The sequence below is a fragment of the Monodon monoceros genome, unplaced genomic scaffold (genome assembly GCF_005190385.1).
Source record: "Monodon monoceros isolate NGI ecotype Baffin Bay Population unplaced genomic scaffold, NGI_Narwhal_1 Super_Scaffold_14, whole genome shotgun sequence".
Taxonomy (NCBI): Eukaryota; Metazoa; Chordata; class Mammalia; order Artiodactyla; family Monodontidae; genus Monodon; species Monodon monoceros.
The window spans coordinates 13,548,227-13,562,608 of record NW_021703770.1 but is presented as its reverse complement, the minus strand read 5'-3'; the positions used below and the strand labels follow the sequence as shown (position 1 = coordinate 13,562,608).

Sequence of the window (14,382 nt, the reverse complement as noted above, 5' to 3'; positions counted from 1 at the left end):
AGTGCTACTCCCGTGAACACACAAATGATAAGAAAGCAAAACAGCCTTACTGCTGACATGCAGAAAGTTTTAGTAGTTTAGATATGAGATCAAACCAGCCACAACATTCCCTTAAGCCAAAGCCTGATCCAGAGCAAGGCCCTAATTAACTTTGACTCTATGAAGGCTGAGAGAGGTGAGGAAGCTTTAGGAGATAAGTTTGAAGCCAGCAGAGGTTGGTTCATGAGGTTTAAGGAGAGAAGCCATCTTCATAACATAAACGTGCAAGGCGAAGCGGCAAGTGCTGATGTAGAAGCTGTAGCAAGGTATCCAGAAGATCTAGTGAAGATAATGAATGAAGGTCGCTATACCAAACAATAGATTTTCAATGTAGATGAAACAGCCTTAAGTTGAAAAAAGATACCATCTAGGACTTTCATAGCTAGAGAGGAGAAGTCATTGCCTGGCTTCAAAGGACAGGCTGACTCTCTTGTTAGGGGCTAATGCAACTGGTGACTTTAAGTTGAAGCCTATGCTCATCTACCAACCTGAAAATCCTAGAACCCTTAAGAATATGCTAAATCTACTCTGCCTGTGCTCTATAAATGGAATAACAAAAGCCTGGATGACAGAACATCTGTTTACAACATGGTTTACTGAATAGTTTAAGCATACTGTTGAGACTTAATGCTCAGATTCCTTTCAAAATATTACTGTTCATTGACAATGCACCCATTCATCCAAGAGCTCTGCTGGGGGTGTACAATGAGATTCATGTTGTTGTCGTGCCTGCTAACACAACGTTCATTCTGCAGCCCATGGATCAAGGAGTAATTTTTACTTTCTCGTCTTCTTATTTAAGAAAAACATTTTGTAAGGTTATAGCTGCCACAGATGATGGATCTGGGCAAAGTAAATTGAAAACCTGGAAAGTATTCACCATTCTAGATGCCATTAAGAACATTCGTGATTCGTGGGAAAAGGTCAAAATATCAACATTAACAGGAGTTTGGAAGAAGCTGATTTCAACACTCATAGATGACTTTGAAGGGTTTAAGACTTGAGTGGAGAAAGTAACTGCAGATGTGATGGAAACAGCAAGAGAACTAGAATTAGAAGTGGAGCCTGAAGATGGGACTGAATTGCTGCAATCTCATGATAAAACTTTTAAGGAACGAGAAGTTTCTTTTTATGGATGAGCAGAGAAAGTGGGTTCTTGAGATGGAATCTACTCCTGGTGAAGATACTGTGAAGACTGTTGAAATGACATGACAAACTTAGTTGATGAAGCAGTGGCAGGGTTTGAGAGGACTGACTCCAATTTTGAAAGAAGTTCTACTGTGGGTAAAATGCTATCAAACATCATCGCGGGCTACCGAGAAATAGTTCGTGATAGGAAGAGTCAATCAAAGCAGCAAACTTCACTGCTGTCTTATTGTAAGAAACTGCCGCCGCCAGCCCAGCTTCAGCACCACCACCCTGATCAGTCAGCAGCCACCAACACTGAGGCAAGACCCTCCACCAGCACAAAGACTGACTCGCTGAAGTCTCTGATGATGGTTAGCATTTTTTTAGCAATAAAGTATTTTTTAATTAAAGTCTGTACATGGTTTTTTTACACATAATCCTATCACACACTTAACAGACTACAGTATAGCGTAAACATAACTTTTATATGCACTGGGAAACCAAAACATTCCTGTGACTGGCTTTATTGAGATGGTCTGGAACTGAACCCCCGATATCTCAGAGGAATGCCTGTAAGTTGGACTGAGGCAACTCCAGAAGACCCAAAGCGTTCCAGCAGCGCACCTGAACCCAGTGTTACTCCCTCCTCTAAGCCAGAGGAGAGACTGAGGCTCCTTGCCATCATCTCTGAGGTTTCCTAAATCCGCAAATGATTATTTTGAAATTTTGTCTGATGTCTGACTAAAAAAAAAGAAAAAGACCTGCACAGTAGTAACCCCAAGAAAAATGCCCAAAGCAAATGCCTCCCACTCAAGTGAACAGAACTCTAACTTGCAACAAGGAAAGGAGTGTAGTAGCACAAAGCAGAGAACTGAAAATACAAGGTATGCCTAAAGGCTAACCTTTCCATAACTAAATCAGGTCTTTTCCTTGTCTTCTTGCTTTTCTTCTCTTTTTGCTCTTTAAAAAGCACTTTTCAAAAATCCCACACAGAAACTATAGCCAGTAGCTTCCTTTAGGTTGGCAGTATTTCTAAGAATAATACAACAGCCACAATTTATGGAGCTCTGACTCTGTGCCGGGCACGGCACAATGGCTTTATGTACTAAATGTTAAGAAAGGCAGGCGGTATTATCCCCATGTTAAAGATGAGGAAATTGAGATTTACAAAGGAATATATAGGTACCAAAAGGCAGTTATGATTCAAACCTAAAGATCTGTTGATTCCAAAGGTCTTCTAATACTATGTTATCTACTGCCTTTACTTACCATTATTTTTCAGATACTTTGTCTATTGCACAGTAGTGGGTGTTTCTTTGGTCTTGCCTCCTAATCCATTATACTAATTTATTTTCTATTTTTCTCTTCTCACAGGTCTTTTTTTTGACTATACGTTTTTACTTAAAAAGTAAAACAAAAATGACAATCGCACACTAGTTAATTGTTTCAGATGGACAACTGGCATATATAAGCACAGACCAAAATCTAAATTCGTTCAACAGACTCAATAGTAAAAGCTGAATTATAGGCTTTTTATCCATCATGCTCTACAGGAATCAAAAAGACACTTTCCTTATTATTAAAAGTTCAGTGCACATTTACGATGTGCTAAGAATACTGTGCTAGGCGCCATAGGAACTAGAACATGAGGAAGGCTTGGTCTGTGCCTTTGAAGAACTCAGAGACACTAGTTTGTTGTGGGAGCGGAAGTGGTAACACAAACACTTTTATTACAATGTGAGAAATGCTGAAACAAGTACAGAGTGCTGTGTGGCAGAGAATAGGGGTGATGCTGTTAGTACGTGCTATAGGAAAGGAGGGAGCAAAGGTAGAAGACATGGGTATATGTTTCCATAACAACAATCCAAATGCAATTACTACTGGTTTGTCACTCTTTTACTAAGTCATTTGATGATCTATAATAAAATGAAATTTCAAACTCAACTGCCCATCTATTCAAAATTTCTACTGTACTTTAATTCGTCCTTAGCCTTACCTGTTCTGGAAGAGGCCTAGGTCACATCCCGTCGCCTTAGCAAAGCCTTCTGACTCCCCCTAGAAAGTGAGTCTTTCCCTCTGCTGTTCACATGCCTTTTTGATAGCACTTTCCAACCTATTTTAATTATTTATGTCCTCTCTTATCTGTAGAGGCACTTATTCTTCTTTGTATCAGACTGAGGAGACACTTGGTAATCATTCACTTAATCAATGGAGTTCAACTCTATTACAGATCAACATCTGGACAACTGGCACATGTGTTGAAGCATAAACTATATACTGCTATATATACATCGTTTTAAGTTCTGATCTGAAGATGATGGAGCAGTAAAAGAGAGCTGATACTATCAATGTTTTCATTAAACACACACACAGATCAGGTTTAAAGTATTTAAGTTGCATTTTAGAATCAGTTTAAGTCATCTGGATGAAAAGTCACATGGAGGACTCTGCCACTGTCCTTGATGGTCACACCACACAATCTGTTTGCCTCACGAGGCTCATCTTGGCCAAAAACAGACATGAAAGTGGAGGAATTAAGATGTGTGGGCTTAACCAAAGAAGGTATTACAGCCAACTGTTTCTCTTTTTAAATGTGAATATGTGAACTTTTAAGGTTAAGTGAACTGACCTACATGATATTCGAGAGGGGTACAGAGATTTAATAATCCTGCCAGTAATCACGTGAATGTCCCTGAAAAACACGGCAAATAATATGCTGCTAACTAAACAGCTCTGAAAGGTTCTATAACTGTGAAGCCTGAAAGCAAGAGTCCATAGAACATTACTCTAACCCATCCTGTGTCACTTGGTTATGGTCCTTCAGGAATTCTGGACCCTGAAGTCCAGGGTACGACAGGCTCACTGGTCAATCTGCGCCTCACTGGGGGCACTTTCACCTGGACCAGTCACACTGGGATTGCGTGTGTGGGCAGGGGAGGGAGTGGGAGGAAGTACACTTCTGGCAGGTATGGTTTAAAAAGTCCCTTCAGGCCATCAAGCACTGGCTTAATCAAGATCATATGACAAGAAATAGTTAATTATTAAATATTATGAGACAGCTAGATGGTATCTTGAGAGAATTTGATCCAGACTCCTCTTTCATGTATGAGAAACTAAGCAGGATGGAGGGTTGTTTATTCTTAAATGGCTCCAGGAGCAGATACTATACCTTATTCATAGTTTTGTATACTATGAGTATACTATGAGTTCCCAGCAGTTTCTAGCACATATTACTCCATAAATATTTGCTGAATAGATGAATAACTAAATTAGCCTCCTTTAGAAACTCATTTTAATGTTTTACCATCTTGACAATTAATACACTGTTTTTGAAATTCAACGAAATGCTTATGTCTTAAATTAAGCCTATAACATAATTTTTCTTTTCACCCTTCAACACTACCCACCAGTCTGGTGACAGGAGTTCCAACTAACAGCTACAGGCAATGGGTTGTAAGAAGTCTCTGAGGCTTGTGAGCTTGGAGTTTTCTCAGAAGCCACCACTCCCAACATGGATCCTATGAAAGGATTCTCAGGTTCCAAACTGACAATATTCAACACCCAGCAAGAGTAAAATATGCTTTTCTAGCTTTGGTGATTGATCCTATAATCTCTTTTTATTAATAATATCTTTTACTCTTAAATCATATGCCCCACAACTGAATTTAATTCATTTTATTGGAATGGTTCATGTATGAATGCTCTTATTAAACAAACAAAAATCGAAAGTCTATCACGTAAACTCATCCCTGTTTCTACCATTAAAATCAAGTTAAATGGTTAAACAATTAGGGAACTATATGCTTCCATACCTTATGAATTCCATTCAAGTACGCATGGAATTTGTTTCACTTAACTTTTAATATACAAAGGGAAAAACAAAAAAACCCTCACGCTTAATCTAACTACATTCTGAACTGATAAAATCTACTTAAAAATCACCCTTAAGATTTTACAATACGGTAATTTCTAAAGACAACAAATTTCCTTACTTGAGCTGAGTACCTTTAGGACAAAACTGCAGTCGGTCAAAATCTTTAAAAGATAAAAAAGAATCAATAATTACTCATGACTTGTACACAACAAATCAATTATTTTCAAACAAAGTCACTCTAACGGGATAAGTTGGCACTTACCAAGTCCACATTCCCCTATTGCTACAACTTTCCCCTTGTTGTTTTCAGCAAGATTTAGTAACTCCATCAAGTAAAGATCAGGGTTATTCTTTTCAAATTCATCACATCTTGTAGGATGACACCCAACTGTACTGAAAAACATATCTAGCACAAAATAATGTCTTAGGATTATTTTCAAAATATTTTTTCATATTTATATTTAATATGCAAAAATGATATAATATCAAATAATTTCAACTGGTCAGTTTTTAACAAGACCCATAAACTAGTCAAACTACCAGAATTGCACTGGGTTAATCACGTAAGAATTTTTGGAATACTAACAAAGTAGGACATGAATATGAAAATTGCCTTAATGTACTGGTAAAAATAATTCAACTCTTCCAAAGTTTGGTATTTACTGAGCCTTTTGAATGGAAAATGAAACAATTTCTTAGGTAATGACATTTCATTCTACAATTTTATCTTTAATATTCACTGTTTGTGACTCAGGTTTCATGTATTAACAGTTAAAATGCATTCCTTTCCCTTAAAAAGGGTAACAGAGGTGGAAGTAGGATTCACTTTTCTAATAGAAAATAAAGCTCACTTATTTGGAGGCTGTACTTTGGTATCTTAATTGTATGGAACACAAGTGTGAGGTTGAAAAGGGCTTAAGAAGCTTAAGGCGCTTGCACCTGATGAACCCATGGGAGAGACCTGTTGCCTTCCTCAGGCTCCCATGAATATGTTCATGCATAAAAGGAGCTTTTAAAGCCGTGAGGTAGCAGGTATATGCAGAGGAGTGGAAAAGGGTTGACAATGGAGATCCGAGAACTTTTAAAGGCGTATCTGTTTGGGGAATAACAAGTATGCAAGATAATATTCTTATACACATCAAAAGCTTCTGGGAAGATGATGATTTTTATGACTTTAATCACTAAGAAAAAGTGTCAGTGGATCCTGAAGAGAAGTATGCATTTTAGAAAGATTTCAATAAAAAACAGCTTTTAATGAATAAACCAGTATTTTGAAAAATAACATGGAATGCCTAATTCTTCAGTGTCTAGCACATGAAGTATGCTCCCTGCTGCTCCCCAGCAAAAAACAAACCAAAAAAAGGTTAGGTACATGAATGCCAGGTAAAGGAGGTGTTTTATGTAACTAGGATTCTTGTAGGAATCAACTCTAAAACTTTACAGACTTTAAATAAATGCAAATATATGAACATAAAGTGAGCATATGAGGGATTATATATTATATTATTATTTGCATTCCTGGGGCCTTGCACAGTGTCTCTGATCTGCATGATGAATATTTATAAATATTTATAAATGATAAATGATCTTTCACAGCCTAAGCTAAAAAAGAGCAAATAAAAAGCAACTCATATCTTAAACACATTATGGCATATACACAAAAATTCTACATCAGGAATATCTGAGGTTAAATTTTATGCCTAGTGAACTTAATTCTCATTAACTGAAATCTTAATCCTTATTAAATACAAGAGCGTTCATCAAGCATCTGATATAACAATGGGCACTTTCAATTTTTTCATCTTAATCATGTCGCACTGAAATTGGTCTATCTTCCTGTTGTGTCTACAGTATTTGTACCTGAGGCAGTTCTCAGAAAGACTTCTTCAAAATAACTTAATTCACATTTTGGGGGGTAAAAGTAATATGAGGATACCATTTGTCTGTGCCAAATGCAGTGCATCTTTACTGTCTTGTAGATTTCCACCTGTAATCACAAACTGAAACAGAAAGAAATAAGTCCACTTTAACAGAGTGTCAACCACAGTTTCCCAAACGTGCTTTCCTGCTGCTTTTTTCCAGAATGCTTCTCTCTCTGTCACATACCAACCCTCCTTTAAAAATTCAGCTAAAAGATCACCTCCTGTGCAGAGTGGATCCTGAATACCCTCTCCACGTGCGCACGCACGCACACGCACACACACATACACACACTACAAAGAATTTGTGACTCCTACTAAAATGTATTCACATGTCTGTCTTTCCTATTAGACCACGAATTTCTTGAGGACAGAGATCACATTAGGAAAGAATGAATAACTAAAAGCTTCTGAATTTAGAATTCTGTTAATCTAAATTAGAGATTCAATAGTGTTGACTAAACAGTTCTCCAGGTGTGGTCCTGGACTCTCCAGGGGATATGTTAGGTCAAAACTATTATCATAATAATACTAAGATGTTATCTGCCTATTCACTGTCACCTGTCACGCGTGTGCAGTCAAGTATTCCAGAGGCTACATGATGTGTAACATCACAAGGGACTGCAGCAACAGATATGAAAGCTCAGCAGTCTTCTATTAAGTCAGACATTTAAAAGATATTAAAAAAAATACAAATTCCACTCATGTCACTAAATGTTTTTGGTTTAGAAAATACTTGTCATAAAAATATGCTATTTATTTTACATAATGGTCTACTGTTTTAAAATGAATTAATATATAGATACAGTTGACCCTTGAACAATGTGGAGGTTAGGGGTGCCGTTGAAAATCTGTATATTACTTATAGTCGGCCCTCTGTATCAGGGGTTCCACATCTACATATTCACCCAACCTCAGACCACGTAATACTGAAGTATTTACTACTGGAAAAAAATCTGTGTCTAAGTGAACTCACAGTTCAAACCAGTGTTATTCAAAGACAACTGCATTTAAAACTTTCTGTTTTAATCTCTAATACAATATATATCAATAGATAGAACCCACATAAGAGCTCTTTAGGGTCCTCAATAATCTTAATATGAAGGAGTTCTGAGGCCAAGTTTGACAATCACTAGATTAATGTATACTGATAAAATTCTTTGTAGGGAAATGTATAGCTCTTGGCAAGGAAGCCCTTCTACAGAGGTAGCTATCAGAGTCCACTGCAGTTAGAACAGCATCTTTGCTAACCTGTTTAAGGGAAAATGTCACTAAAGAGCTATGTGTTGATGGTGACTACTGAGGCAGTGCTGCTTAAGTGCACATTCTTCTGAAGAAGTGATTTAAACACACTGAGGTATATTTTTTAAAGCATACTTCAAGAGACTCACTGAGCTAAAATGAAGAATTCATTCTAGGTACACACGTAAATAGAACACACAGAAAACACAGGAGATAGTGCAAATGATAAACAGACATTTTCACAGAGTGATAAAATAGTGCAAATGATAAACAGACATTTTCACAGAGTGATAAACTTCTGAAATGATAGACACTGAGTATCTATTCTGCCTGTAAAACACAGTATATTATTAACAAAAATATTGAGAAAACTATTGTTTACTAACACTACCTAATTCTTTAATAAAGGATGAGGTGGGGACTTCCCTGGTGGCGCAGTGGTTAAGAATCCGCCTGTCAATGCAGGAGACACAGGATCGATCCCTGGTCCCAGAAGATCCCACGTGCCGCGGAGCCACTAACCCCGTGTGCCACAACTACTGAGCCTGCGCTCTAGAACCCGCGAGCCACAACTACTGAGCCCGCATGCCACAACTACTGAAGCCTGCGTGCCTAGAGCCCATGCTCCGCAACAAGAGAACCAACTGCAATGAGAAGCCCACGCACCACAATGAAGAGTAGCCCCCGCTCGCCACAACTAGAGAAAGCCTGCGCACAGCAACGAAGACCCAACGCAGCCAAAAATTAATTAATTAAAATAAAATACTCTGTAATGTCCTATATGGGAAAAGAATCTAAAAAAGAGTGGATATATGTATAACTGATTGACTTTGCTGTACACCTGAAACATGTTATAAATCAACCGTATGCCAATAAAAATTTAAAAAAAAGGATCAGGTGCCCACATCCAGTTTTCAATTATGTAAAATAGTCTGTAATCAAATCTACCTTTTATTTTACCTGTAACTTTCCCAAATAGATGAAAAAGTAAGGACAAGACTAGGGGACATATACTTTCCTCTCCCAGTTTACGACGATGACGACGATGATGATGACGACAATGACAGCTTCCACTATAAACATAATAAATGTTGCTTACTTTATGCCAGGTACAATATCAACTGCTTTGCATCCTATATTTTATTTAATCTTCACAACAATTCTGTTTATTAGCTATTATTGTCATTCTTGATTTAGGGATGAGAAAACTGAAGTCTAGAGAGATGTTACAGGTTACAAAGCTCTGAAGAAGGAAGCTGGGGCTGGAACCAAGGTTTGTGATGCCGTAACTGTGCTTTTAATCACTACCATAAAGCTACAAGGTACTGGATTAAATTTCAATTTGGAACCATGTCCAAGTAAATTTGATTTCAGTTCTTCAGTTCTATCATTCCTAAATCCATGTGGGTGTTATAAATGTTAAGATTAAACTATTCATGGATGACACACGAAAACTATCTACGAAAAATGTCTCCTGCCATATCAGTCAACAAAGGATGTTATGGTCATCAAGCCCTCAGCCACTGCAGCCGCCTCAGACTGTGCACCGAGGGGAATCAGGATGGCGAAAAACAGGATACTTGCTCTAGATAGTGAAGGTGCACATCAAAGGAACGATTTCAATGAGCCCAGACTCTTGCATCTTCCCTTATGTAGAAAAGTGCTAAATTCATTAACTTGAGATTTTTTTTCTTTAATTAGGAGTCATCTTTTGATGTTCCACTACCTGTTTTTTTGTTTTTTTGTTTTTTTTTTTTGGTACGCGGGCCTCTCTCTGCTGTGGCCTCTCCCGTTGCGGAGCACAGGCTCCGGACGCACAGGCCCAGCGGCCATGGCTCACGGGCCCAGCCGCTCCGCGGCATGTGGGATCCTCCTGGACCGGGCACGAACCCGCGTCCCCTGCATCGGCAGGCAGACTCTCAACCGCTGCGCCACCAGGGAAGCCCCTTGTTGTTTTGGGTTTTTTTGGCGAAACTCCCATATATCCTGGCTCCTCCCTTACCTCTTCGGAGCAGTCCCTCAGAGCCACCTGAGAGGATTAGGCAACTACCAGTTGCCTCTTAAGAAGCCTGGTAATTCAGCAAGTATGCCAAATAAAACATAATTCTCAAGCTTTAGGTTGTGCAGTTTTTCTCAGTTGACAAAATTTAGGAGCTTGGTATTTCAGAGTTTGCAGAAAAACATTTTATAAAGTGATTTACCAAGCAAAGAATGACCACATAATGAGAAATTATGTTGTAACTTTTATCCTTACTACTTCTGAATAATAACTAATACAATTTTAGAGTTGGAGACTGCAGAACTCATTTAGCCAGGAGTATCACTTTTTAAAACTGAGGTTTATTTAACTTAGAAACAGTAGCTACTAAGCGCCCTGATACACTATGGAGCTTAATCTTTTTTTTTTTTTTTAATATTTATTTATTTGGCTGCGCTGGGTCTTAGTTGCGGCATGCGGGTTTAGTTGCTGCATGTGGGATCTAGTTCCCTGACCAGGGATCGAAGCCAGGCCCCCTGCTTTGGAAGCGTGCAGTCTTACCCACTGGACCACCAGGGAAGTCCCCTTTGGAACTTAATCTTATTTCTTGTGTGCATGTGTGGGCTAGCTTGCTACTTAAAAAAAATACTGATTAAAAAGAAATATCTATTCAAAAAATTTGACACCAAACTAAAATTCTTTTGCTTAGAACACTCTAAAAGTAGTAGGAATTCTCCTATCAAATTACCACCATAAAAATTAAAGTGTTCTCTCAGTTATTTGAAATGTTATACATAGTATAAAAGCTAAACTTGGTGATTAGATACATGTCTTTTTGATGATTGCTTACTTCTAACAAACGCTAAATTGTTACAAAATCTACTAACAGTTGCCTCTTAAGAAGCCTGGTAATTTAGATGGGTTTTAAAAAACTTTTCCAGGGAGACTTGGCCATTACTACACTTCTGATCACATGGAAGATCCACTCACAAGGTTTGTGTCACTTAAGTTCCTGAGAACAGAATATTTTGATATTTTATTTCATTAACTTACTAATATTACATGTTGACAATACATATCACAAAATGCTAAATGTGGTTTGGCTTTCTCTTCTTTTCTGCAGTATTTTAACCAAAATTTAGTTTTTTTTAAAAAAAACCCATAAGGATAACAAAAATGAAATGTTACCTTTTTAACACCAATCTGAACAGCTCTCTCTATTACATCCCGTAAGTCATCTGTAAAAGATGAACCCCACATTAAGAAAATGTAACTAAAAATTCACTTACCCATAATTTAGTTATCCTTTATTGAAAGAAAAATACATAGAAAAATCATATTTACTGAAGTCAAATCAATACTATTTGATGAGTGCTTATCATATAAGCAAAGACCTAGCGATACTTTAAAAAAAAAAGAAACCCATATAAGGCAAAATAGATGAATAGTTATCCATTCAATTGTACTTTTATTCTGTTGACCACAAAGGGGAAAAGTCTGTTTGGCTTTATGGTTTGCCTTTTATGCATATGGTTATCTAAAGTTCTATATTCAAAGTTATAAACTTCTACAGATAAGAAGGGCTTGATAACACTTTGTTGTAATAGGTATTTTATAAATGTTCATGATCATGGTTTACCAATATAGCTTATATGTGTTTCACTTTGTTTATAGTTTTATCCAAGATGCATAATAAATTCTTTAATATTTCAATTGTAAGAGTGGGTGAAGCTTCTTATGGTCTCCCTTGAGTCAGAAAGTTTGTCTTCACAGATAAACTATTTACCTTAATAAAAGAAACATTTACCTTGATGCTTTTGAACCCCCCTATAAATTCCTCTGAACATAGGATCTGTCAAGTTGATACCAATGTCTGTAGAAAGCAAAAATAAAACACATGATCATTAAGAGCCTCTATTTGAAACTTTTACTTTAAATAAAAGGTCCTGTTACTAAGCTTTTCATTCACACATTCATTCATTCAAACAAAATCTAAGTGCCTACTGTTTGTCAGTCACTGTGCTAGACACCTGGGATACAAAGATGAAAGATATTAAGTCCTGCTCTCAAGAAACTCACTGTAGAATTGGGAAGGCATTCCCATTAACAATTAAGAAATCACAAGTAGATACTAGCACGGTGGGACACAGAGGAGGCCCACCCAACTTAGTGTGGTAGTTAGCCCAGAAGGGGCTTCCAGAAAGAATGGATTCTTGAACTGAATCTTAAAGGATGAGTTGGAATTACCCAGTAGAAGACAGGAAATTGCAGATAAGAGGAAGCAGCAGAAGCAAAGCTTCTGGGGTCTGAAATAGCACGGTGATCATGGAGAGCTACAGGCTGTTCTGACTGGTGGAAAGAAGTGTAGGGAAGGGAGTGACCAGAAAAGGGCAGACTCAGCTATGTTACAGACATTTGTCTTTAAAATACCAGATGCAACAAGAAGCACTGATGGCTTCTAAGATTTGTATTCTGGACATCTCATTCTGGCGTCTTTGTAGAAGGTGGGATTAAAGGGGGCAAATGGAGTCAGGATAGTTTACTTGGAAACAGGCAAGAGCTCATATCTGCAATGAAGAGAACCTGAATTAGGGTAATACGAGTGGAGATACAGAGAGGGCAATAAATTATTTATTTCCTTTATTCACCAAATACTTATGAAGACCAACACTATGTCAAATACTATGTAAGGAGTTAGGGGGTGATGAGCAAGACCCGGCGCTTGGTCCCTGCCTTCCAGGAATTCACAGTCTATATGGGAACTACAAATATAATTTGTGATATATAAGAAGCTGGACTGTGAGCAACATGAGGCAAGAAATGTTTATCTTCTTCAATGCTGTATCCCTAGAACCTAGCACGATAGCTGGTATATAGTAGGATCTCTATACACTTGTTTTTTTTTAAATTTACTTACTTATTTTTGGCTGCGTGGCTGTGTGTGGGCTTTCTCTAGTTGTGGCGAGCGGGGGCTACTTTGTTGTGGTGTGCAGGCTTCTCATTGCAGTGGCTTCTCTTGTTGCAGAGCACAGGCTCTAGGCCACACGGGCTTCAGTAGTTGTGACTCGCGGGCTCTAGAGCGCAGGCTCAGTAGTTGTGGCACACGGGCTTAGTTGCTCCGTGGCATGTAGGATCTTCCCGGACCAGGGCTTGAACCCGTGTCTCATGCATTGGCAGGCGGATTCTTAACCACTGTGCCACTAGGGAAGCCCTCTCTATACAGTTTTAAGCCTGTAAATAATTATTTTACAGCTTTGTGCTTTGGAGCACAAAGAAGTAGCACTAACAGTTTTGGCAAGAATGATGAAAAAGGTTCACAGAAGAGCTAGATCTTGAAAGCTAAAGCTTAGAAGCTGACAAACAGAAGAGGCATTCTACATGCAGGTGTGTGTAGGTACACACTGCATCCGGAGAACTGGAAGAGACTCACTGTGCCTGTGGAGCTGAGGTTCACAATGCAGAGTGATTCTGCAGTGCCTCTCTTCTTCTAACCTCTCCCCTCCCAGCCTTCCCCCACCCCAACATTCAGCAATGTCTGTATTCATTTCTAGTTGTCACACAGAGGGGAGTGCAATTGGCATCTAGGCTTGAGGCCATGGGTGCTGCTAAATATCCTACAATGCACAGGATAGCCTCTCACAACAAAGAATAATCTGACCCCCACACCAAGTGCTGTTCTTGATAAATCCTGCTGCAGAGCATAAGGCGACGAGGGGAATAACGAGATGTGAAGTCAGCTTGTGATGGCCATGGGCAACAAAAACACCTTCCCTATTTAAAATATACACCCTTTAGCTTTTAGCACTAGGAGAACCTCCAAGTTCATGGTTGGGTAGGACAGTTGCCTACCCACAGACCCCCAAATTATTTCTGCTGAGTTTCAGCTGCTTCTTGGTATATTCTCACTGATTTCTACCAAGCTAGCCCTCAACAAGCTGTGCTGCTTCAACATTAAGCCAGACCTTGAAAGATGAATGGGAATTTGGATAATCCAAGAGATGGTGGGGAGAGTATTCTAGTCATTTGTAACAGCAAGAGAAAGGCACAATGCAAAAAACTTCAAAGATATTTGGGCAACAGCATATATGTCAATAGAGGGTAGGAGATGAATTCACAATTGATACCCTTTATAGGGCTATTAACACACAAATGTTACCGAATACTATAAATACAAGGTAGGGGTTCAGTGGAATGGCCCAAAT

At 38.4% G+C, this 14,382-nt stretch overlaps 1 protein-coding gene across 5 annotated transcripts in view; it reads right to left on the bottom strand.

The window, feature by feature from the left end:
- Positions 1-14,382, bottom strand: part of TATDN1 (TatD DNase domain containing 1) — a 38,228-nt gene that overhangs the window by 15,999 nt on the left and 7,847 nt on the right. For 3 of the 5 annotated variants that reach the window (XR_003793569.1, XR_003793570.1, XM_029222983.1), the window contains exons 2-6: positions 11,988-12,053; positions 11,369-11,418; positions 6,978-7,041; positions 5,304-5,447; positions 5,160-5,202 (exon numbers count right to left, since the gene is read on the bottom strand). Coding sequence is in view for 3 of the 5 variants with exons in the window: in XM_029222983.1 (XP_029078816.1) it covers positions 5,160-5,202; positions 5,304-5,447; positions 6,978-7,041; positions 11,369-11,418; positions 11,988-12,053 (367 nt within the window). In the remaining 2 variants the exon portion in view is untranslated. Of the gene's footprint in view, positions 1-5,159; positions 5,203-5,303; positions 5,448-6,901; positions 7,042-9,162; positions 9,276-11,368; positions 11,419-11,987; positions 12,054-14,382 lie in introns of all 5 variants that reach the window. The other 2 variants (XM_029222985.1, XM_029222984.1) reach the window with 2 other exon arrangements.